This window comes from Saccopteryx leptura, chromosome 11, assembly GCF_036850995.1.
Source record: "Saccopteryx leptura isolate mSacLep1 chromosome 11, mSacLep1_pri_phased_curated, whole genome shotgun sequence".
In the NCBI taxonomy this organism is placed as follows: domain Eukaryota; kingdom Metazoa; phylum Chordata; class Mammalia; order Chiroptera; family Emballonuridae; genus Saccopteryx; species Saccopteryx leptura.
In genome coordinates this window covers 65,224,266-65,247,369 of record NC_089513.1, presented here as the reverse complement: position 1 = coordinate 65,247,369, position 23,104 = coordinate 65,224,266, and the positions used below count along the sequence as shown (strand labels likewise).

The 23,104-nt window shown below is 41.8% G+C and overlaps 1 protein-coding gene across 6 annotated transcripts in view; it reads left to right on the top strand.

The window, feature by feature from the left end:
* Nucleotides 1-23,104, top strand: part of LDLRAD4 (low density lipoprotein receptor class A domain containing 4) — a 567,361-nt gene that overhangs the window by 322,885 nt on the left and 221,372 nt on the right. For all 6 annotated transcript variants that reach the window (XM_066352252.1, XM_066352253.1, XM_066352254.1 and 3 more), the window contains one exon: nt 4,855-4,995. In XM_066352252.1, the coding sequence (XP_066208349.1) occupies nt 4,855-4,995 (141 nt within the window). The remainder of the gene's footprint in view (nt 1-4,854; nt 4,996-23,104) is intronic.

The window sequence follows — 23,104 nt, the reverse complement described above, 5'->3', positions numbered from 1 at the left end:
TCCCGGAATGCTCAGTGGTTGGAGCATTGCCCTGATCCACAAAGGTTGTGGGTTCAATCCCTGGTCAGGGCACATATGGGAGTAGATCCATCAATGTTTCTGTCTCTCTCCCTTCCTCTCTCTCTAAAATCAATTTTTAAAAAAGTCCTGACTTTAAGGAAAAAAACTGAAGGAAATACAGTTCATTCTGTAATTTATCCCAATATTATACATCTGAAATCACCATGAATTTGTAGCCAAAATGTTTCCAATATTTAACAACCTTTGATTTCTTTCAACTTCTGACTTGGCAGAAAATACTCAGCAAGTTCCACAAATAATGAACAAAATATAATAAGAAAACATTATTTATTCTGTCTTCTTTCTCTGACTTGTATTTTACTTCATTGATGATGTTTCCTCACTCCAGTGTGTCAAAATGTAATTTTGAAGTCCCCAAGTGTTTGAAATATCCCATTGGAAAAAAAAATTGGAAAAAAATTTGCCATCATTTCTTTAAAAATTTTCTGTTACAATTTCTCTTTGATTGCTTCCTTAGATTACAGTGACTCATATTTGATATTGTGCCACAGGCCACTGAGACTGCTCATTTTGCTTTGGTCTAGATAGAGCAGTAGCAACCAGGTCCTATATGCGGGAATCTTCAAAATATCTGTCATCTATTTTAAGAGATTATTTTCTATTTTGTTTTGTTTTTTTCTTAGTAAATTAGCAAATACCAGCTAAACATTTCAATAAAGTACTGTTAGCTAAAGAGAGGGCTTGGAATACATGAGTTAGGTACTTCTCACTAGGTAGTGGTTCTCCATCTTGGCTGCCCTCAGAGTCTTCTAAGGAACTCTAGAAATCCCCACTGCCCGCCACATCTCAGGCTAGTGAGAGCTATGGCCTGGGCTGGAGCTCAGCAGTCAGTAGTGTTGAAAGATGCCCAGGTGATTCCAGAATGCAGACACAGTTAGACCCTCTCATATAGGGCTCTTAGTTTGCTTGAAATATGACAACACCCCAATTATTAGAGGGCCGTCTCCTACTGTCTTAACGCACTGGGCTTTTGGATACCAAAATGTGGTGGAGGTGGCCTTGCAGCGTGAGTCCAGATCAAGTTGGAAGCCTGTCTCTGTTGACACCTATTATGTTAAGTTGGATAGACATTTTACTCTGGTCTGCAGTTTTATTCCAGCTTTAGCATTAATCTTTAACACTTAATCTATAGTAATTTTCTAGTATTTTCTGTATCACATTAGGAAGTCATTAGATTCAAATTTTCAATTTAGTAGTTGGAGATACTTTTAGTTTGATATTTAGCTAATGACTCATGGTTAAGAACATTTAGATTTTAGGAATGTGAAATTCAATGGGTTGATGATATTTCTTTTTCTTTCTTTTTCTTTTTTTAAGTGAGAGGAGAGGAGATATAGAGACAGACTCGCGCATGTGCTCCAACCAGGATTCATCCAGCAACTCCCATCTGGGGCTGATACTCAAATAAAATGAGCTATCCTCAGCACCTAAGGCTGATGCTCAGACCAACCAAGCTACTGGTTGCAAAAGGGGAAGAGAGAGACAGTGGGGAGAGAGAGGGAAAGAGAAGCAGATGGTCACTTCTCATGTGTGCCCTGACCAGGGATTGAACCTGGGATGTCTGCATGCTGGGCTGATGCTCTATCCAGTGAGCCAACTGGCCAGGGCTTGATATTTCCATTATCTAAGAAATAAAAGCTTTTTGAGCACATCAGTAGCATTAGCATTCTTAATGTGTCCTGAATAATGGTAAGCCTACTTATAAAAACAAACTATGTTGAGAACTTGGTTACATTAATGGACATTCTGATTACAAATGAGTCTTAGACATTTATGAAAGCAGGTTTGGAAACAGAGGCGACGATGGGGAGAGCCTGAGATGAGAGGCAGAAAATTCGGATACGCATCTGGATTTTGCCATTTATTAACATTTGAGCCATGCACGATTACTTAATCTCTGCATCTTAATATTCTCATGTATAAAATGGGAATAAGAATATCTACCCTAATTACTTCACAGGGTTCTTATGAGGCTCCGATTAGATCATTAATTTATTCAACAAATAATGTGATTCACCAAGTGCCTGTTAAGCTTTGGGGCAGCACTCTAGATGTGAAAGATATAAAGCAGAAAAATTAGTCCTTGGGAGGAGTTAGCCAATCTTACTCACTGCTCACATTTTTAAAAACAAGTTCATATTGTCAGCCCTTTAAAGAGGGCTGCTCCTTCACCTTCATGCTGCCATGCCTCACTACCTGGCACATAACATAGAAGGGGCTAACAAGAAAGGATGACATAGTGTCATTTACGACAACAGGGATGAACCTTGAGAACATTATACTGAGTGAAATAAGTAAATCAGAAAAAGCTAAGAACCGTAAGATTTCACACATAGGTGGGATGCAAAACTGAGACTCGTGGACATAGATAAGAGTGCAGTGGTTACCAGGGGCAGGGGGGCGTAGAGGAAGGGGAGGGAGTGGGGGAAGGGTCTAAAGAGGGATACATATAAGGTGACAAAAATGATTTATTTGACTTTGAGTGATGGATACACAGCATAATCCATTGTTCAAATGCTATAGAAATGTTTACCTGAAACCTGTATACTCTTGTGAATCAATGTTACCTTGATAAATTTAATTTTCTAAAAATTAAAAAAAAGAAGGGGCTAAAATACTGGTTATATGAATGAATGAATCCCATAATTCATTTCTTTAAAAATATTTTGTTAGTCTAGACTGGGTCTCTCTTGAACAGGTTGAAATTAGTCAAGTGTGAATGTGGTTACATTTCCTCACTGGTTTCAAATACCACATGGACTTGAACATGGTAGTCTAACCTGAAATCCTTTCCTTTTTTTTGTGTGTGTGTGTGACAGAAACATAAGAGACAGAGAGAAGGACAGGTAAGATCAGACAGACAGGAAGGGAGAGAGATGAGAAGCATCAATTCTTCGTTGTAGCACCTTAGTTGTTCATTGATTGCTTTCTCATATATGCCTTGATGGGGGGGGGGGGGTTGGCTACAGCAGACTGAGTGACCCCTTGCTCAAGCCAGCAACCTTGGGTCCAAGCTGGGAGCTGCCCTCAAACCAGATGAGCCTGCGCTCAAGCCGGCGACTTTGGCATTTTGAACCTGGGTCCTCTGTGTTCCAGTCTGACACTCTATCCACTGCGCCACCACCTGGTCAGTCCTGAGATCCTTTCAAATCACAATGATTAATTTTTTTAGTTGGAGTTGATTCAATTTAGGTTAGTATTTCCTTTTTTCCAATCAACATTTCAACTTCAAGAAGACTTGTTTTTGGCTTAATGTCCTTTTTATGTTTGGTATTAATTAGAACTCCAATGTTTCTTTTGGAAAGGAAGATAAATTATTTCCTTGACATCCTTTTATTCCATTAAGTTAAAAACAAATAAACAATCAAACAAACAAAAAACCCCTCACTTCATAAATGTAATTTCAAACCAGCTAGATTTTCATCTTTTCCACTTTCTGAGAAGAGAGAATTTGGTTTCAGAGCACTCCTCCCACATGGCCTGGGTCACACTCATCGATTTTTTACCCTGGCGATGCAGCTAGCAATGAACTTGTGGCTGTACATTTGGTCTGTGTTCACACTGTCATTCTCAACTAGGTCAGGAGCTGCGGTTGCTGTCTTTCTACACTCTTTTAAGAGAATGTGAACAAATGGAGAGTTGTAATCTTTCTTTCATACTGGGTCATAGAAATAAATACTTTTGAGGATTAAAGTCCTTTCTCTCTACAGCAAGTAAAGGATTATTCTCTTTGCAGCCCCGTGTGTCCTTTAGTGGAGCTGGAGGAGGCATTAGTGTACTGATGCCCAGTCTTTTATTTGAGTAATAGAATTTTTGAGTCAAAAGAAACATGTACTTTATCCAGGCCTGCCACCCATATTCTAGACAGATACAACTGAGGAGAAAATAAGAGGTTGTGATAGTCAGCGCCAGTGGGGGGTCTTGGGACACTGAATTTTTTTCTGCCGGCTCTCCACTGAGTTGGGACTATGCAAACCTGTCAGTTTCTGTGGGTGCTCCTAGGAAAAAGTTCACAGATGTTCGATATTATATATAAATGTTTATGTGCCCACATGTGTGTAACTGTGTAACTTTCCTTATCCTTAGTTACTTTAATTGATAGTATTGTGTTAAGTTTACAAATTTATTTTTAAGTCTCACAAAAGTAAATTTCATTTTCAGATATTGATTTGTACAGAGTTCAGGGATCTCAGGTTCAGTGTGACCTACAGCAGTTTGGGTTGGGCTTCACCTTATTCTTTAAAAGTCACTCACATGGCCCTTGGCACAGATGCTTCTTGGGTAGCAGAGAGCACATAGTATTTCCCCATGTTTTATATTATAAAGTCAATACTACCCCTTCCTGGTGTGAAACCTGGTTTTTCTTAGGCTTGAGATGAATGAACATCCGAGAAGTTACATATTTTGCTCCTTGACCTTGGAGGCATAGAAGACGCCCCATAGATTCTTTTCAAGGAATATAAGAGCCCCATGGCTATGACTTTTGCTGGCAGGTCATGGGAAGGAAGCACCTGTGTTCCTCATTTGGTGGGTAAGAGATGTGGAGCAAGTACCATAGTGTGGCAGGTCCCAGAGTGCCCCTAGAACACTGTCCTGTGCTTTTTGGAGAAGGAAGGTCCTTACCAGGGTCCCCTTTCTCTGACTTCAGGTTACCAGGCTTTCCAGATAGGCTGAGTTTCCAAACTGTCATGGAATGCAAATGGGGAAGAAAAAATAACTCAAAAGTATCAAATTTGCTTTGATTACTTCATGCTTTTCACTGTACTTTTTCAGAATGCAAATTTACCTGCACCAGCGGTAAATGCTTGTATCTTGGTTCACTGGTCTGTAACCAACAGAACGACTGTGGGGACAACAGTGATGAAGAAAACTGTCTCCTGGTGACTGAACATCCACCCCCGGGCATCTTCAACTGTAAGTCCCTCCTACTCAGCTTGGCATCACCAAGTTTGCGTTTCTGAAATGGTTAGGAGGTGAGGTGTTGTGGTGGGAAGGGTTTCGGGAGGGTGGTGAGAAGAGATTTGCATTTTCACCAGGAGGATGGGTTTTTTTGTTTGTTTGTTTCTTTGACAGAAAGATGGTGCGTCTGAAAGTGGGAATGTGTTTTGTTTTCAGAGATGACAATAGCACAGTGCTTTGGAATAGGCATTTGCTTTCTATCTTAGAAGCACTGAGTGGGTTTCAAGAAAAAATATTAACTTAGTCTTCTTCCTATCAGTTTTGTAGAATTTTAAGAGTAATTTTAAGCAATTTTAAATAAGTAATACTAAATAAGCAAAGGAAGATATGTGGAGAATCCGTAATTAATGCTATAATTGAAATAACAAAATAGAAAACTTTATATTGGACTTGTCAAAGAGGTTCTGATCATGTGCTTTTCTGTTCAGTACTGGATGGAAAGCAACTTAGGTGAGGTGTTTACATGCGTGAGTCCCAAGGTTGAGGCTTCGAGCATTCTTGAACTTGAAAAGGTGAAATTAGAGTTTGAAATTCACTGATTTTTGATCTCACGGTTTTTGTGAAGAGGAAAATGAAGGCAGCTTTGAAACATGGCTGAACTTGTCTGAGGAAAAGTGTCTTATGGTCTCCCTGGGCTGAGTAAATGGGGCGAGGACGGGAGAGTGATGCTGGGGCAGCGCCCTGTGGGGTGAACGTGGGGGGGGGGGGACGGGCCGCAGCGCCCTGTGGGGTGAGCGTGGGGCGGGGGGGGGGGGGGGGGGGGACGGGCCACAGCACCCCATGGGGTGAGCGTGGGGCTGTGGGGACGGTCCGCAGCGCCCCGTGGGGTGAGAGTGGGGGCCGGGGGGGTACGGGCCGCAGCGCCCCGTGGGGTGAGCGTGGGGCTGGGGGGACGGGCCGCAGCGCCCCGTGGGGTGAGCGTGGGGCTGGGGGGATGGGCCACAGCGCCCCGTGGGGTGAGCATGGGGCTGGGGGGACGGGCCGCAGCGCCCCGTGGGGTGAGAGTGGGGGCCGGGGCGGGACGGGCCGCAGCGCCCCGTGGGGTGAGTGTGGGGGCCGGGGGGGACGGGCCGCAGCACCCCGTGGGGTGAGCGTGGGGCCGGGGGGGACTGGCCGCAGCGCCCCGTGGGGTGAGCGTGGGGCCGGGGGGGACGGGCCGCGGCGCCCCGTGGGGTGAGCGTGGGGCCGGGGGGGCCGGGCCGCGGCGCCCCGTGGGGTGAGCGTGGGGCGGGGGGGGACGGGTCGCGGCGCCCCGTGGGATGAGCGTGGGGCCCGGGGGGGGGGGGAACGGGCCGCGGCGCCCCGTGGGGTGAGCGTGGGGCCCGGGGGGGGGGGAACGGGCCGCGGCGCCCCGTGGGGTGAGTGTGGGGCTGGGGGGACAGGCTGCAGCGCTGGGCTCTTCCTACCCCGGGGTCTTCTTACCGAGACCCTTACAGGAGCATTTAGCTCATCTCCCCTGTTCTACTGACCTTGTTTTGAGGAGTTATATTTGTTTTATTTCAGCTTTTAAATTTTTGTTATGAAAAGTAGTCTACATAAATATTGATACTGTAATGTGAAACGGAAGAGGCTTTCAAAAACAATTTTCTCTATTTTTACTATATTTCTATATTGGGAAAAGCTTCAAAAATGACTGTGCCTAGCAAATTTCAAGCGTGCTATTTACTTTTGCTCAATTCAAGAGTCTAACAGTACTATAGTTTTCCTCAAGTTTTTCTGTTGTGTCAGTTTGCATTTTCTTAGTGTTCTCAGAGTCCCATCTTTTACTTTCAGAAGACAATTTGAAGTTAGGCGTGTGTTTCTTGGTGTTTGGTTCGTGTGTTTTCTCTGGTGATGGTTCATGCAATAGCCTTTGAGGTCATCAACACTGTAATTTGCATAATGCGTTTTGCCCAGATGCAGAAAACAGGTTCCTGAAGTGATTGTCCTGCCTGCTTCCAGCCAGACTGCTGGGTTGGGGTCCTGGCCCTGGCACTGACCCAGTTGTTAGGCAGCTCTGTGGCCTTCTCTGCACAATATGACATGAAAATGGGTATTGTGAGGATTAGGTCGAATGGTCCACATAAAGCAATTAGAACAGAATGTTGCTAGTACCTGTTCTTGATATATATATAGGTCAGCTAGACTCAAGCCAGGAGGTCTTAGAAGAAGAGCAATGTAAAGTCATTTTCTTGCTTTGTTTTTCTAGACCTGAGCAACAGCAAACAGATACATGATAAGCTCTGGAGAGACCATTGGGACTGTGAGTGTTCCCTTGACTGGATTTGAGAGTTCTCTGTGGCAAGCAGACAGACCAGACCTTGTGCCCTCTGCCCGAGGACCCTTCACGCTGTCTCTCTGGGTTCGGAATGTGCTTCTCCTTCGTTTCCAGGCCCCTCCGCTGTGGTGCTCCTCTTACAGTGAAGCCTTTTCTCCTCCTTCCCATCCTCCCTTTCTTGGCAGTGTTCTTTCCTGGTTCTAAAAGCCTATTTTGAGATATCTTTTCCACCTATTATTTATTTATTTATTCATTTTAGAGAGGGGAGGGGGAGAGGGAGAGAGAAAGGGGGAGGAGCAGGAAGCATCCACTCCCCATATGTGCCTTGACCCAGCAAGCCTGAGGTTTCAGACTGGTGACCTCAGCGTTCCAGGTCGACGCTTTATCCACTGCGCCATCACAGGTCAGGCTCCACCTATTTTAATAAATGGGAATATTTGATTTTGCTTAGGAGCCGGGTGAAACAGTTACACCTGTAGATGTTTCAGCGTTGCCCAGACAGCTACAAGAGTTTGCCTTAACAGAGGAATCCGAGTATCCTGTTGGCATACTCTTGGTCTCTATGTTGAGATATAAATAGAGCTAGAGCTTGTTGTGTCCTTCTAGCTAAAATGGGAGAATATTTGCGACGTGCTCTCTTTAAAGAAGAACAGAGAGCCAGGAGACAACGACAAAGGGCAGGACTATGGCTGTGGCTTCAGGTTGACTTGGGGTCAGTTTCCAGCTCAAGGAGGTGATTGAACCCCTGTAAGGCTTAGTTTCTATCTGTGAAATGGGAACAATTTCTACCATGTCAGGTTTCTCTGAGTATTTAAATGAAATAATATATTTCAAAAGAGTAGTCTACATAATCACATCATCCCCATTCATTGTGTGGCCATTTCTTGGGCAGGTACTGTGTCCTCTGTCTTAATGCCAAGGCCATTTTTCTTATGTAACAGGAGTTGCCCTGTGTCCAGAGGTGAGTTCATCCTCAGTGGGTCTGGCTGTTTCCCACTTATTCAGTCCCCAGGGGAAGGCCTCCCAGTTGAAGGTGGCTTGCCCTGGACTAGCTTTCCTCTGGTTCTCCGCAAGCACCAGAGGAAGCCAGGCCCACTGGTTACCCTGAGACGCTTGCTCTGAGATTGTTGTAGCTGGTCTGTTCTTTATGGTCAGGTGCCATTGGGAAAGGCTGTAGCTTCTCTGCTCTTTGAGATGCCAGAGGGTGATCTAATATTGAAAGAGTATGTTCTTTTCCCCATACTCTGTTGGGCAAGAATACAAGTAAACAAAAGATATTTTACTTCCTATTAATGGCTGTGTAATGAGGCTTAGAGGCTCTCCATTTGTAAGTGGGTTTTAATGTATCTGTCGTGTTTCCTCCAGCAGATGGACAGTATGCCCTTCACAGAGGGTGACTCTCAGGATAAAGCTCACCTTTCTTTCCACCATGAGAATTTGAAGTATTATAGGAATTCTTGCCTATAAAATGTTGCATTTCAGAAAAGCGAGTACTGCTTCCTCCTTGTTCCTATATGGGAACAAGATTCTATCACTTGGTTTGCATTGTTCCTACCTAGAAGAAACATTCAATGTTCTGCTGTTTGATTGATTGCACATAGGATAAAGCTAGGCAGGCTCTTCTGGATTTCCAGATGAGCTAGAGTCAGTTTCTGCCTATGTTGTTGGCTGTGGGCATGCACCATGGCTCATATGTTCTGGTCATCTTGTTCTCTCATTTGATATTGGCTGAAATTTAGCATGAATTAAGGTTAGAAAGCTAATGTTACTATCATTTGTGAAGTCAGCAATACTACTGATAATGGAAGCCCTTACAGTAGCTGTAAGTATCTTTTCTCTTGCGAAAATGATTTTGGAATGCAGGCTGAGTGTTTTCACCTGCTTCTCTACTTCTTTACTAATTATGGTCAGGGTGAGCACTGACTGAGGTTAGCTTATTTTGCCGTGAGCCCCAAAGGGTTTTGTGCAGACATGGAGGACTGGGCTGGTGTTGATTATCTCACAACAAAAGAACTTCGCTGGATTCATCTCTTTACAGAAGAGGGAAAATGCTATCAGCTGAAACAGCCAGCTTTTCTCATGTCTTTTCTTTTGCTCATCAAAATATTATATTCCAGAGCACTAAAAATGCAAACCACACAAACAAAATTCTTATTTACAAAAGTAAAATTAAGTGTCTTCTTTGGTTATTGTGCCAGGCATTGTGCTGGGGTTGAAGGAAAACATAAATCCTGTTACCAAGGTGCTGAGACTCAAGTTGGAAAACTAAAAGAAATGCTTGTAGAGATAACTGGAAATGAACTCGGTGTGCAGTGCTAAGCCGTTGCAGCAAGTCGTGGCTCAGGACCTGCGAGAGAAACATTCTTGTTGGGCCAGCAATGGTGGCTTTGTGGAGGAGATGTGCTGGCTGTCATGGATAGGACAGTGTAAGAACAGCCTGAGTGTGGGGAGAATGAGGGAGAATGAGGGCGGGTGCCCTGAGGCTATAGAAGACCTACATTGCAGGAGATAGAGTTGGAAGGGTGGGTTGGGCCCAGAGAGAAAAGCCAGTAGAGGTCATACTACATTGTTTAGCCTTGTCCCTAAAAAGCGACTGACTGCCTAAGGCATTTTCTGTCATGATTAGGGGAGAGCTATCACAGCTTGCCTGTTGCCCTGGGTGATGCTGGCATTGCTGCTGCCAGCCTTTTACCCAGCGAACCCTCTGCCTCACCATTCCTACCAAGCTGAGTGTTTCCCGTTACACTACATTTTCAAAGCCCCTGTAACATATCTTGATGGGGAAGAGCAGAGATCCCTTGACTTGCCAGAAGCAATAATTGAGGACCCTTGCAAAGAGCTGTACTTTGAAAGTGTTGGCAAAGCTCACCTTCCATAAGCAATCACTGCTATGGAATTTATGCTACCAGACCATAAGAGTAAGTCCAAAGTTGACATGAAGCCAGCAGTCAATCAGAACAACTTTTACTGTCAACTTCAGCGGAATTTCTGATTCAGGGAAAATTGGGAGTGGATGAGCTTTCATCCTAACTGGAGGTGGAAGTTGCTTCTTTATCTCTTTTTAAATATTTTTCAATTACAGTTGACATTCACTATTATTTTATAGTAGTTTCAGGTGTACATCATAGTGATTAGACATTTACATTAGTTTACAAAGGGATCCCCATAATAATTCTAGTACCTACTTGGCAACATATATAGTTTATTACAGTATTGTTGACTATATTTTCTATGCTGTACTTTATACCCCTGTGACTATTTTGTAACTACCAACTTGTACTCCTTAATACCTTCAATTTTTTCACCCCACCCACAACCCTTCTTCCATCTGTCAATCATTAGTTTTTTTCTCTGTATCTGACTGTTCCTGTTTTATTTGTTTATTTTGTCTTAGATTTCACATGAAATCATATGGCATTTGTCTTTGTCTAACTGATTTATTTCACTTAGCATGGACCTCTAGGTCCATCTGTGTTGTTACAAATGTTGTCTACGGCCATACCACCCTGAACGTGCCCGATCTTGTCTGATCTCGGAAGCTAAGCAGGGTCGGGCCTGGTTAGTACTTGGATGGGAGACAAATGGTAAGATTTCACTTTTTATGGCTGAGTAATATTCCATTGTATATGAGTACCACCTCTTCTTACTCTGCTCATTTATTGATGGACACTTGGGTTGCTTCCATATCTTGGCTGGAGTAAATAACACTGCAGTGAACATAAGGGTGCATGTATATTTTCAAGTTAGTATCTTGGTAGTTCTATTTTTTAATTCTTTGAGGTACGTCTGTACTGTGCTCCACAGTAGCTGTACCAGTCTGCATTCCCACCAGCTGTGCATGAGGGTTCCCTTTTCTCCACATCATCGGCAACATTTAGTGTTTGTTGATTTGTTAATGATAGCATTCTGACAGGTATTAGGTGACAGCCCTTTGTGATTTTAAATTGTGTTTCTCTGGTGATCAGTGATGGCCATTTAGGGTAATAACAACCAAGTAAGATAAAATTTCACTTATTAAAATCTGAGCTGAGTGTCTTTTTCTTAAACCAGCTCTTCACACCTTCTTCATTTTTTTTCCCCAACAGAACTGGCACCCTGCTTGTTACCTACCTCAAGACATCAGTCACTTTTAGGCATTGAGGCATACGACATTATATTCACTTTTGGCTATCAACTCTCTACCTCCCAAGTATATTTTTTTGTTTATTCAATCATTCACTTTTATTCAGATATAATTGACATGCAGATCTATATGTTTATAATATAGCATAATGATTTACATATACAGCTATTGTGAAATGTTTACCACAATGTGTCTATTTAGCACCAAGTATTTGGGTATTTTTGTTATTTTTGTTTTGTTTTGTTTTGTTTTGTTTTTGAGCCAGGCTCATAACAAGGCCTCACAAAGACCAGACCTTTTTTAAAAATTATTATTTCAGTAAATATTAACAGTAATTCCCTAATATTATGAAAAATTCTGTTAGAGTTGTATTTTTCCAATTGTCTTATAAATGTGAGTTTTGTTTTGTTCTGTTTACTGTTTGTTTGAACCAGGATCCAAAGAAGCTCAAAGCATTGCTTTAAGATAGATTAATGTGACCTAAAGAATGTTTTACTCTATAGCCCCCCACCCACCCACCCACATAATTTCTTGTAATGTTTTGGTGGGAGGATCTGGACTGTTTGTTCTGTAGATTTTCCATAGTCTGGGTCTTGCCGACTGCTTTCCCATACAGTAACTGTATGTGCTCCTCTGTCTCATATAATTCATGTTAGTTGACAGCTGCTAGGTCTAGAGCTTTGGGGGAGATTCAGGTTTGAAAGTTGTATGTGTAAAGTGACTTCGTAGATGCTGTTGTCTTCCATCAGGAGGCACGTCCTGTCTGGTTGTCTTCCTTTTATGTGATTGTCATCCATCGTTAGGAGTTGCAAAAATAGTCAAAGCAAATGCTCTATTCATTAGTGGAGATAATTCTATAAAGAGAAAGTCTCCATCAACTACGTGGTTATCACAAAGTTAAATATCGTATAGGATCAGTTTTATTAATATTGAAAAAGTTTCTTATCACCTTTCAGAGGTATCCAGTGAGTTTTTCTTTATGTGTCATTATGAACTGATGAATTAATATATACTATTTGCAATATACTGCAACCTTTTCAGAAATCCCCTCTTTGTCCTCAGTGACCAACTCCCAGGTCTTAGCCAGAATTCTCTGTTTCCCAGTGGCCTGTTTAACTTCAAAGAGCTGAAACTTCAGGAATGCAGGGTTTGACCCCATTCCGTGGTCTCTCGGCATCCAGGAATCTCATGATTCCTGCTCTTCACCTTACCTGATTGATCCTTTTCCTCTCATGCACTCTCAGCTTCCTCCTGTCTCTTGTTGTCACCTATCTACCTCTGACTTCCTGAAGTGCCTTTTTACAGCCCGTGCCTCTAAGCCAACTGCCCCTGCTGTACCGCCCTGTGGACCCAGGGCTGCACTTTGCACTGCAGCTCCTTCCAAGATGCCCTCAGCTGCCAACAGGTACTGCACCAAGGCTGGTGTGGCCTCCACTGGGGCAGGGCCCACAGCACTCCTGAGAATCCTCGCGTTCCTGCAGCTGGAGCCATCTCCTGCTTTCCTTGCACTTGTCTGGGTCTGCCCCGCTCACCTCGCCTTGTCCTGCTCATCTCTACTGTCCTCCTCCCCCAGTCCCTTTCCTGCCCAGTGCCAGCTGGCCTCCTACTGCATTGGGAAGACGGCTCGACACCCTCTGACCCTGGCCGCCTCCCTCGAACCCCTTCCTTTTTTTTTTTACAGAGACAGAGAGAGAGTCAGAGAGAGGGATAGACAGGGACAGACAGACAGGAACAGAGAGATGAGAAGCATCAATCATCAGTTTTTCATTGCGCATTGCGACATCTTAGTTGTTCATTGATTGCTTTCTCATATTGCCTTGACCGTGGGGCTACAGCAGACTGAGTAACCCCTTGCTCAAGCCAGTGACCTTCGGTCCAAGCTGGTGAGCTTTTGCTCAAACCAGATGATCCTGCGCTCAAGCTGGTGACCTCGAGGTCTCGAACCTGGGTCCTTCCACATCCCAGTCTGATGCTCTATCCACTGCGCCACCACCTGGTCAGGCTCTAACCCCTTCTTAATAACCCCTGCTCTCTCCTCGCTGATCTTGTTGGGTCATTTGTTCATTGCTAAATCCAGTGGATATTTTCCCATTTATTTATTTTTCTGGTCTTTTCTCTATAGTTGATAAGGCTGATCGTCCCCTTTCTGAGCTTCTCTGTTCCATTGGGGACACATGATCTGTAGTTGACTTCTCTTTGAACACCTCCATCTGTTCCTTCCCTGTGGCAGCTTCTCCATCCCTGAGGTGCCGCTCTCAGCTCAGAGTTCCCGCTTCCTGCCCTTTGCCCGGATAATTCCAGGTACCACCTGGCTTCAAAACCGTACCCATATTCTTACCCCCAACTTATCCAGCTACTTCTAAGTCCCCTTGCATGTCTCCCAGACTCGGAGTAACCAAAGCTGAACCAGTCATCCTCCCTCCACCTCAGACCAGCTTCTCCTATGGTGCTTTCCATCTTAGTGTTTTGACCATCTGTCATTCACGTTAAGTTGGTCACTTTTCCCGACCCCCTCTCCCCGTTGCCAGAAATCATTTCTTCTAGTTAGAACCCTGTAGCATTTTGTGCTCCCCGTAAGTTGTTGGTTGTTCTGCTTGATCATTACACGTGCACAAGTATTATTTCCACTAGATATTAAGCTCTTTGAAGGCAGAAGCTGCGCTTTCATCTTTGGAAGCCGTGACACTCCTAACATAGCATGAACTGTGCATATGGACACTTGAAAAATATTTATTGACTTGAAAACCATTAATCTATCCTTTTCTACTTCCCAGCATGCTGTAAGCATAGCCTTCAAGTGAACAGTGCCTGTAAGAGTTTCTCTGTAGCTCTGATGCCTACTACAGTACATGGCATATAGTACATGGCATATATTGCATGTAGTACAATGGCATATGTAGCATGTGATAAATGGCATAGATAGCATGTATTGTGTGACATATATAGTATATGGTGCATAGCCCTGCAGATATTTGCTGAGTGAATGGATGAGCTGATTATTTTAGAAAACTCAAGTGTGGCCAGAGGATGAAAGAGATTTTGTTTCGTATGTCTTAGTGCTCTGCTGGAGGAACTGGAGGGTTGCGAATACCTCTACAGTCCTGGCAGCCTGCATGATAGGACACAGAAAGAGGTGACATCAGGTCTGTACCCTCAAATTTTCTGTCATTACATTTTATATTTGGTTACCATAAACCCCCACATTAACCACAGTATGAGTCTGCACCAGTGTAAAGTGCCCTGTGACCAAAAGTATACTAGACTTTCACTGTACGTCGCTGTCGTCAAGGCTTACAAATCTAGCAGCAGCAGCTTGAGAGACAGTAAACCTTTGGCTTCTGCATGTCTATTTATTATATAAAGGGCTGGCTCATAGCAGGCCCAGGAGAAAGGTGAAATGTGTCCTGACAGGCCCTACAGTGTGTGTGTACTGCAGTGTGTGAGTGTGTCTATGTGTGATGTGTGTGAGTGTGTCTGAGTGTGGGTGTGACATAGAGCTTCAGTTACCTGACCAGTTCTACCAGGACAGGTCTCCATTCCAGGCCAGTGTATCCCCAGCATGCTGAGTTTCACACTGCTACTGGGAGACAATATTTTCTTGTGAGCTCAATGTCGTTAACAAATTATAAACTGTGATTAGGTTCCCAAACTTGTCCTACAATTTGTTAAAACTACAGAGCACAGTATCAGCTTCAATCCTGAGTCACCACATACTGACTGGGGCTTTAGACAAGTTGCTTAACCTCTTCATGACTTGGTTTTCTCATTTGTAAAATGAAGACAATGATCTTGTTATCTGCCTCAAAGGACTTAATAAAAATTTAGATAAAGCAATTAGAATAATGCCTCACAGGTAGTAAATGCTCAATAAATAGTATCACATTTAGAGCCCTTTTTCTTTGTTTGCTGTCTTTTAAATTTTATCTTGTAATAATTTTCAAACTTTTATTCAAGATACAAAATTTATCCTTTCTATCATTGTCTTTGCGTATGTGCATTTTAATTTTTCTGAACCAGTCCAGAGTAAGTTTTAGACATCATGTTTCTGTACCTTAAAGTACTACAGGGTATATTTCCTAAGAAAAGACATTCTCTTCAATAACTGGAGTAGAGTTCCCAAAACCTAGAAGATATAACACGACACAGTAGGATTTTCTAATACAAAGTCCACATGCAACTCTTGTCAGTTACCTCAGTCGTGTCTTTCAGAGCAGTTGTTTGTGTTTCTCAGCGAAGGCTCAGCAGACAAGTAGCAGAAACACTGCTGGGGAGAAGGCTGCCTAGGAGACCTCTCAAATCCCTCCAGTCTTAACCTGTTACTATTCTTGAATGTTCGATAACTGGAAGCACACAGCAGAAGCTCACCTACTGTAATTTTTTCCCCACTTCTATTTCTCTTGTATCTCATTATCCCTTATTCAAAGATGAAGTGATAGTACTGTTCCCTTTCTCAGATTACCAGTGGGGGCACTTTTTTTCTTTTGAAAAAAAAAATTTTTTTTTAATTTTCTTTAGACAATTAATTTTAACAGGGTGACATTGATCAATTAGAGTACATACATTCAGAGAAAACATCTCCAGATCATTTTGACATTTGATTATGTTGTATACCCATCACCCAAAGTCAAATTGTCCTCCATCGCCTTTTATTTGGTTTTCTTTATGCCCCTCCCCTCCCCACCCCCCTCCTTCCTCCTCCTTCCCCTCTCCCTGGTAACCACTGCACTCTTATCTCTGTCCATGAGTCTCAATTTTGTGTCCCACCTATGTATGGAATCATACAGTTTGTAGTTTTGTCTGATTTACTTATTTCACTTAGTATAATGTCATCAAGGTCCATCCATGTTGTCGTAAATGATCCGGTATCATCATTTCTTATGGCTGAGTAGTATTCCATAGTGTATATGTACCACATCTTCTTTATCCAGTCATCTACTGAAGGGCTTTTGGTTGTTTCCATGTCTTGGCCACTGTGAACAAAGCTGCAGTGAATATGGGGCTGCATGTGTCCCTATGTACCAATGTTTTTGAGTTTTGGGGGTAAATAACCAGCAGGGGATTGCTGGGTCATAAGGTAGTTCTATTTTCAGTTTTTTGAGGAACCACCATACTTTCTTCTATAATGATTGTACTACTTTACATTCCCACCAGCAGTGAATGAGGGTTCCTTTTTCTCCACAGCCTCTCCAACACTTGTTATTACCTGTCTTGTTGATGATAGCTAATCTCACAGGTGTGAGGTGATATCTCATTGTAGTTTTGATTTGCATTTCTCTAATAGCTAATGAAGATGAGCATCTTTTCATGTATCTGTTGGCCATTTGTGTTTCTTCTGGGAGAAATGTCTGTTCATGTCCTCTTCTCATTTTTTTATTGGATTGTTTGTTATTGAGTTTTATGAGTTATTTATATATTTTGGATATTAGCCCCTTATCTGAGCTGTTGTTTGAAAATATCATCTCTCATTTAGTTGGCTGTCTGTTTTGTTGTCAGTTTCTCTTGCTGTGCAAAAGCTTCTTAGTCTGATGTAATCCCATTCATTTATCTTTGTCTTCACTTCCTTTGCCTTTGGAGTCAAATTCATAAAATGCTGTTTATGGCCAAGGTCCATGAGTTTAGTACCTATGTTTTCTTCTATGTACTTTATTGTTTCAGATCTTATATTTAAGTCTTTGATCCATTTTGAATTAATATTAGTACAAGGGGACAAACTGTAGTCGAGTTTCATTCTTCTGCACATGGCTTTCCAGTTTTCCCAGCACCATTTATAGAAGAGGCTTTCTTTTCTCCATTGTGTGATTTTGGCCCCTTTATTAAATATGATTTGACCATATATATGTGGTTTTATTTCTGGGCTCTCTACTCTGTTCCATTGGTCTGAGTGTCTATTTTTCTGCCAATACCATGCTGCTTTGATTATCGTGGCTCTATAATATAATTTAAAGTCAGGTATTGTAATGCCTCCAGCTTCATCCTTTTTCCTTAGGATTACATTTGCTATTCAGGGTTTTTTTAATAGTTCCATGTAAACTTGATGATATTTTGTTTCATTTCTTTAAAAATTGACATTGGAATTTTGATGGGAATTGCATTAAATTTGTATATGGTTTTGGGTAATGTGGTCATTTTGACTATATTTATTCTTCCTATCCAAGGACAAGGAATGTTTTTTCCATTTCATTGTATCTTTTTCGATTTCCCTTAACAATGCTTTGTAGTTTTCATTATATAGGTTCGTTACATTCTTTGTTATGTTTATTCCTAGGTATTTTTGTTGTTGTTGTAGCAACCGTAAAAGGGATTATTTTTTTTAGTTCATTTTCAGATGTTTCATTGTTGGCCTATAGGAAGGCAATAGACTTCTGTATATTAATTTTGTATCCTGCAACCTTACTGTATTGGTTTATTGTTTCTAATAGCTTTTCTGTGGAGTCTTTGGGGTTTTCTATATACAGGATCATGTCATCTGCAAAAAGTGAAACCTTTACTTCTTCTTTCCCAATATGAATGCCTTTTATTTCTTTCCCTTGCCTGATTGCTCTGGCTAGAACTTCCAGCACTACATTAAATAAGAATGGAGAGAGTGGGCAGCCTTGTCTTGTTCCTGATTTTAGAGGAAAAGTCTTCAGGTTTTTGTGATTTAATATGATGTTAGCTGATGGTTAATCATAAATGGCTTTTATTATGTTGAGATATTTTCCTTCTATACCCATTTTGTTGAGTGTTTTAAACATAAAATGTTGTATTTTATCAATTGCCTTTTCTGCATCTATTGATAGGATTATATGGTTTTTGTTCTTTGTTTTGTTGATATGGTGTATTACGTTAACCGTTTTACGTATGTTGAACCATCCTTGTGATTACAGGATGAATCCCACTTGATCATGATGAATTATTTTTTTAATATGTTGTTGTATTCAATTTGCTAGTATTTTGTTTAGAATTTTAGCATCTGTATTCATTAGCAATATTGGTCTGTAGTTTTCTTTTTTGGGGTTGTCTTTGCCAGGTTTTGATATGAGGGTTATGTTAGTCTCATAAAGTATGTTTGGAAGTATTGCCTCTTCTTCAATTTTTTGGAAGACTTTGAGTAGAATAGGAATGAAATCTTTGAATGTTTGATAGAATTCACTAGTATAGCCATCTGGCCCTGGACTTTTATTTTTTGGGAGGTTTTTAATAGTCGTTTCTATTTCCTCCCTGCTTATGGGTCTGCTTAGGCTATCTACTTCTTCATGACTCAGTCTAGGAAGATTGTATTGTTCTAGGAATTTAACCATTTCTTCTAGATTGTTAAATTTGGTGGCATATAGTTTTTCACAGTATTTTTGATAATTCTTTGTATATCCATGGTATCTGTGGTGATTTCTCTTTCATTTTGGATTTTGTTTGTATGAGTCCTTTCTCTTTTTTCCTTAGTGAGTCTTGCCAAGGGTTTGTCAATTTTGTTGATCTTTTCAAAGAACCTGCTCCTAGTTTTATTGATTTTTTTCTATGGTTTTTCTGTTCTCTATTTTATTTATTTCTGCTCTGATTTTTATTATTTTTCTTTTGCTCGTTTTGGGTTGCCTTTGTACTTCTTTTTCTAGTTTCTTAAGATGTGATATTAAGTTGTTTACTTGGGCTCTCTCTTGTTTGTTCATATAAGCCTGTAGTGATATGAACTTTCCTCTTATTACTTCTTTTGCTGAATCCCAGAGATGCTGATATGTCGTATTGTCATTTTCGTTTGTATGTATCTTTTGATCTCTGCTTTTATTTCTTCTTTGACCCAGTCATTTTTTAGAAGTATGTTGTTTAATTTCCACATTTTTATGGGTTTGTTTACTTCTTTTTTGCAGTTGAATTCTAGTTTCAAAGCTTTATGGTCAGAGAATATGCTTGGTATAATTTTAGTCTTTCTATATTTTTGATGTTAGTTTTGTGGCCCAACATATGGTCAATTCTTGAGAATGTTCTATTACACTAGAGAAAAATGTATACTCTGGCATTTTGGGATGAAATGTCCTGTAGATGTCTATCATATCCAATTGCTCTAGTGTTTCATTTAAGGCACATATTTCTTTATTGATTTTCTGTTTGGATGAATGATATAGTGCCATCAGCAGTGTATTGAGGTCTTCAAGTATGATTGCATTTTTGTTGGTTTTTTATTTTTAGAGCAGTTAGTAGATGTCTTATATACTTTGGTGCTCCTTGGTTTGGTGTGTATATATTAAGAAGTGTTATGTCTTCTTGATTCAATGTCCCCTTCATCATTATGAAATGACCGTCTTTGTGTCTGATGACCTTTGCTGTCTTGTAGTCAGCATGTTAGATATGACTATGGCTACACCTGCTTTTCTTTGGATGTCATTTGCTTGGAGAATCATTTTCTAACCTTGCACTTTGAATTTGTTTTTATCCTTGTAGCTTAGATGTGTTTCTTGAAGGCAGCATACAGTTGAATTTTCTTTTTTGATCCACTCTGCTGCTCTGTGTCTTTTTATTGGTGAGTTCAGTCCATTTACATTTAATGTAATTATTGACACTTGAGGGTTTCCTATTGCCATTTTATATAGTGCTTTCTGATAGCTCTGTATCTTGTTTGGTTTTTTTCTTTTTTTTTCTGTCATTTGTTTTTCTTTGGTTGTATTCTGTACTTCTTTCCTCTGTTTCTTCTTTTTTTAAGCCATGTGTTACTGAAGTGGTTTTTTTCTCAGGGGTGATTACCATTAGGTAATATAAAGGATATATATCATATTCGTTGTGGTGCATTATCTCATGAGTGCTTCTGCATTCCATCCTCCTTTGCTACTGTTAATCATTGTCCTCTCCCCTTTTTTGTTTTTGTAGTCACAGATTAATCTTGTTGGAGCTTTTACTTGTAATTTTGTTTTGTTTTGTTCTATGTATCTGGTCAGATAACCAGAGGGGGGGCACTTTTACCTGAAAGCCTGGAGCTTCTTGTGATGCAAATGAGGTGGTCAGAATGCTGCCATTTGCTGTTTATATGCATCATCTCATTTATCTTTCAAAACCATCCTAGAAATTTTCATAGGAAACAGTGCTCAGAGAGTTTAGGTCACTTTTTCAGGGTCACACAGCTGGAACATGCAGCAGTTGGGAACTCAGGCTGTGGTTTTGTTTTTGTTTTTATTTCCATGATGTTTTTTGTGTAAGATAATGATTTGCTTATCAGATTTTAAGGGTTTATAGAGTTTGGGGGAAGGTGGACATCAAACAAATACTGTGTTATTACAAAGGCTCACAGAAATGAATACACCAAAAATTTTATTACTACAGTATTTTTATTGATACACAGATGATGTTAATCTTGGTTTCATTTTGGATTTTCAAATGTATGACAAAAAATTAACCCAAGAGCCCCAGTGTATGAGGGATCATTAGTTTTGTTGAGTTCCCTTGGGTTTCCTCTACTAATTGATTAATTATTTAATTTCTTCTTCAATAGTGCATGGACTGTGCACTACTTAAATGACCTGGTGGAAGTCACCTCCATCTCTGAGTATGATGACACCTGAACCTGAGAGATTGTGTGGCTCAAGCTTGGTGAGACTCAGTGACAGAGTAGATATGCTTCTGCCATTACTCTCCCCATTTAGCTGCTGTGAACACCAAGAGGCCTTCTTTGCCAGACATCGGCTATTAGCCCTAGACCCCTGATTTACCACTGGATCTTGCCTGAGCTCTGCAGCTCCTCATCCTCCTTCGGCTGGGCCAGCGAAGCATGGGCAGGCCCCTGCTGCTTCCTAGATTCTTAAGCAGTTAGCAGATTGTACTCCAGGACGCTGACTACTGGGAAGGTGGGACGAGGATCTTCCAGAGTGTTGTGCTGTTGGGCTCTGAAGATTCCATGTGCTTGCTTTTGGCCTAACTTGGTCAAGGCTGGAAGTTAGGCTGCTGTTGATGAATCAAGCTGTCCTGCTGAACAGTGTGAATTCTTTTGATAGGACTCCCTGTCTCCCTTTTCAACTTAAAAAAAAAAAAGAGTCTGTGGCAAAACAGTTATTGACTTGTGTGAAAATGATTCAAGATGGTTTTCAGACAATGTGAGGAGGAGACATGTCGTAGGCTGAGCCTGATCAGGCTGCAGGTGGTCTGTCAACAAGCTTACACCTGGGTGTATTTTAGGGGGTAGGCCACAGAGGCAGCCCTGGCAGGGCTCACCCCCTCCTTCACTGTCAAAGAGGAAGCCTCTCCCCCACTGGCCCCTTTGGTTTGCTGCCTTTGTTTCACAAAACCGGTTTTCTGACCAATAAAAATCTTTGTAGTGTCTTGAAAGGCAGTTCTGTCTTTTCAAGTAAACAAAGGCTGAGAACAAATGCAGGGAAAGTTTCAGTAACTCTTAGACATCCTTTCCTACTGCTGTGACACTAAATTTACTCGGATAAAGACAACCTCTTACATTTACATTTTTTATTTTTGTATTTTTCCAAAGTTAGAAGCGGGGAGGCAGTCAGACAGACTCCCGCATGCCCCTGACGGGGATCCACCCGGCACGCCCACCAGGGAGTGATGCTCTGCCCATCTGGGGCGTTCTCCATTGCGGCCAGAGCCATTGTAGCGCCTGAGGCGGAGGCCATGGGGCCATCCTCACTGCCCAGGCCAACTTTGCTCCAATGGAGCCTTGACTGCGGGAGAGAAAGCAGAGGGGGAAGGGTGGAGAAGCAGATGGGCGCTTCTTCTGTGTGCCCTGACCAGGAATCAAACCTAGGACTTCCACACGCCGGGCTGACGCTCCACTGCTGAGCCAACCAGCCAAGGCCCTTAGATTTACATTTTGATTCTGTTACTGCTTTCATGTGTGAGGGGCTGTCCCACTTCAGATGAAATTTATCCACTTCTTTAAATATTTAGTAGTCTAGGGTGGATGTTAATGAAAGTCTGGCAGTGCTATTTTGAGAATTGCAACAATGATAGTAATTTTCAGTGTCAGATTCCTGTTTTGCAGAGGGAGAGAGGAATGGGAGGAAGAGGAGGTAAAAATGGCTTCGGTTCTAATAGAGTTTGCCATCCGCTGGGCTGTGTCAGACAGATGGGTCATGAATACTGTCTAGACGCTCTCTGCCTGAGCGAAGTCCTGGTCTCAGAGGACACAAAATGAGACGCCGGCTTAAGTAACTGGGGAAAGTCAGGGAAGGCTCCCCAGTAAGCAGATAGAGATTAATGCGGTCTGCTTCCTGGGGGAGCCTGAACAGGGGGGAGGCTAGATTCTGGGGTGGGGGGTATTGAGAGAAAACGCCCTCTGTTACTGATCAATTTTAGTGCAAACCTGACTAATATCAGGCATGAGGGAGAATGTGAAGGGAGAGTTGTCGTATGGTAACACTATTGATTTAAACTGTATATCCCACCACAGATTTTGAAATGATTTCATTCAGACATGGTCCTTGAATGGCCAGAGAGACAGCAGAAAAGGAGGACAGTCCTCTTGTGTCATTCAAACAAGAGCACAGACTGTCAGTTACCTGCATTAATTGTGTGTATTGATGAACCTGGTACGACTCCAGGCCAGACTGTCTGTCCTGACCGTTCATTTTCTTGGGTTTAGCCGCTTAATTAGGAAGCGTTTTAGAGCCTCATCTGGCTTGCTTTCATTTCTGATGAATCTCTGAGAACTTCCCAAGGCTGGATCTCATCACAAGCAGCTCTGCTAATGGTGCTGTAGGAAAGGAGCTATA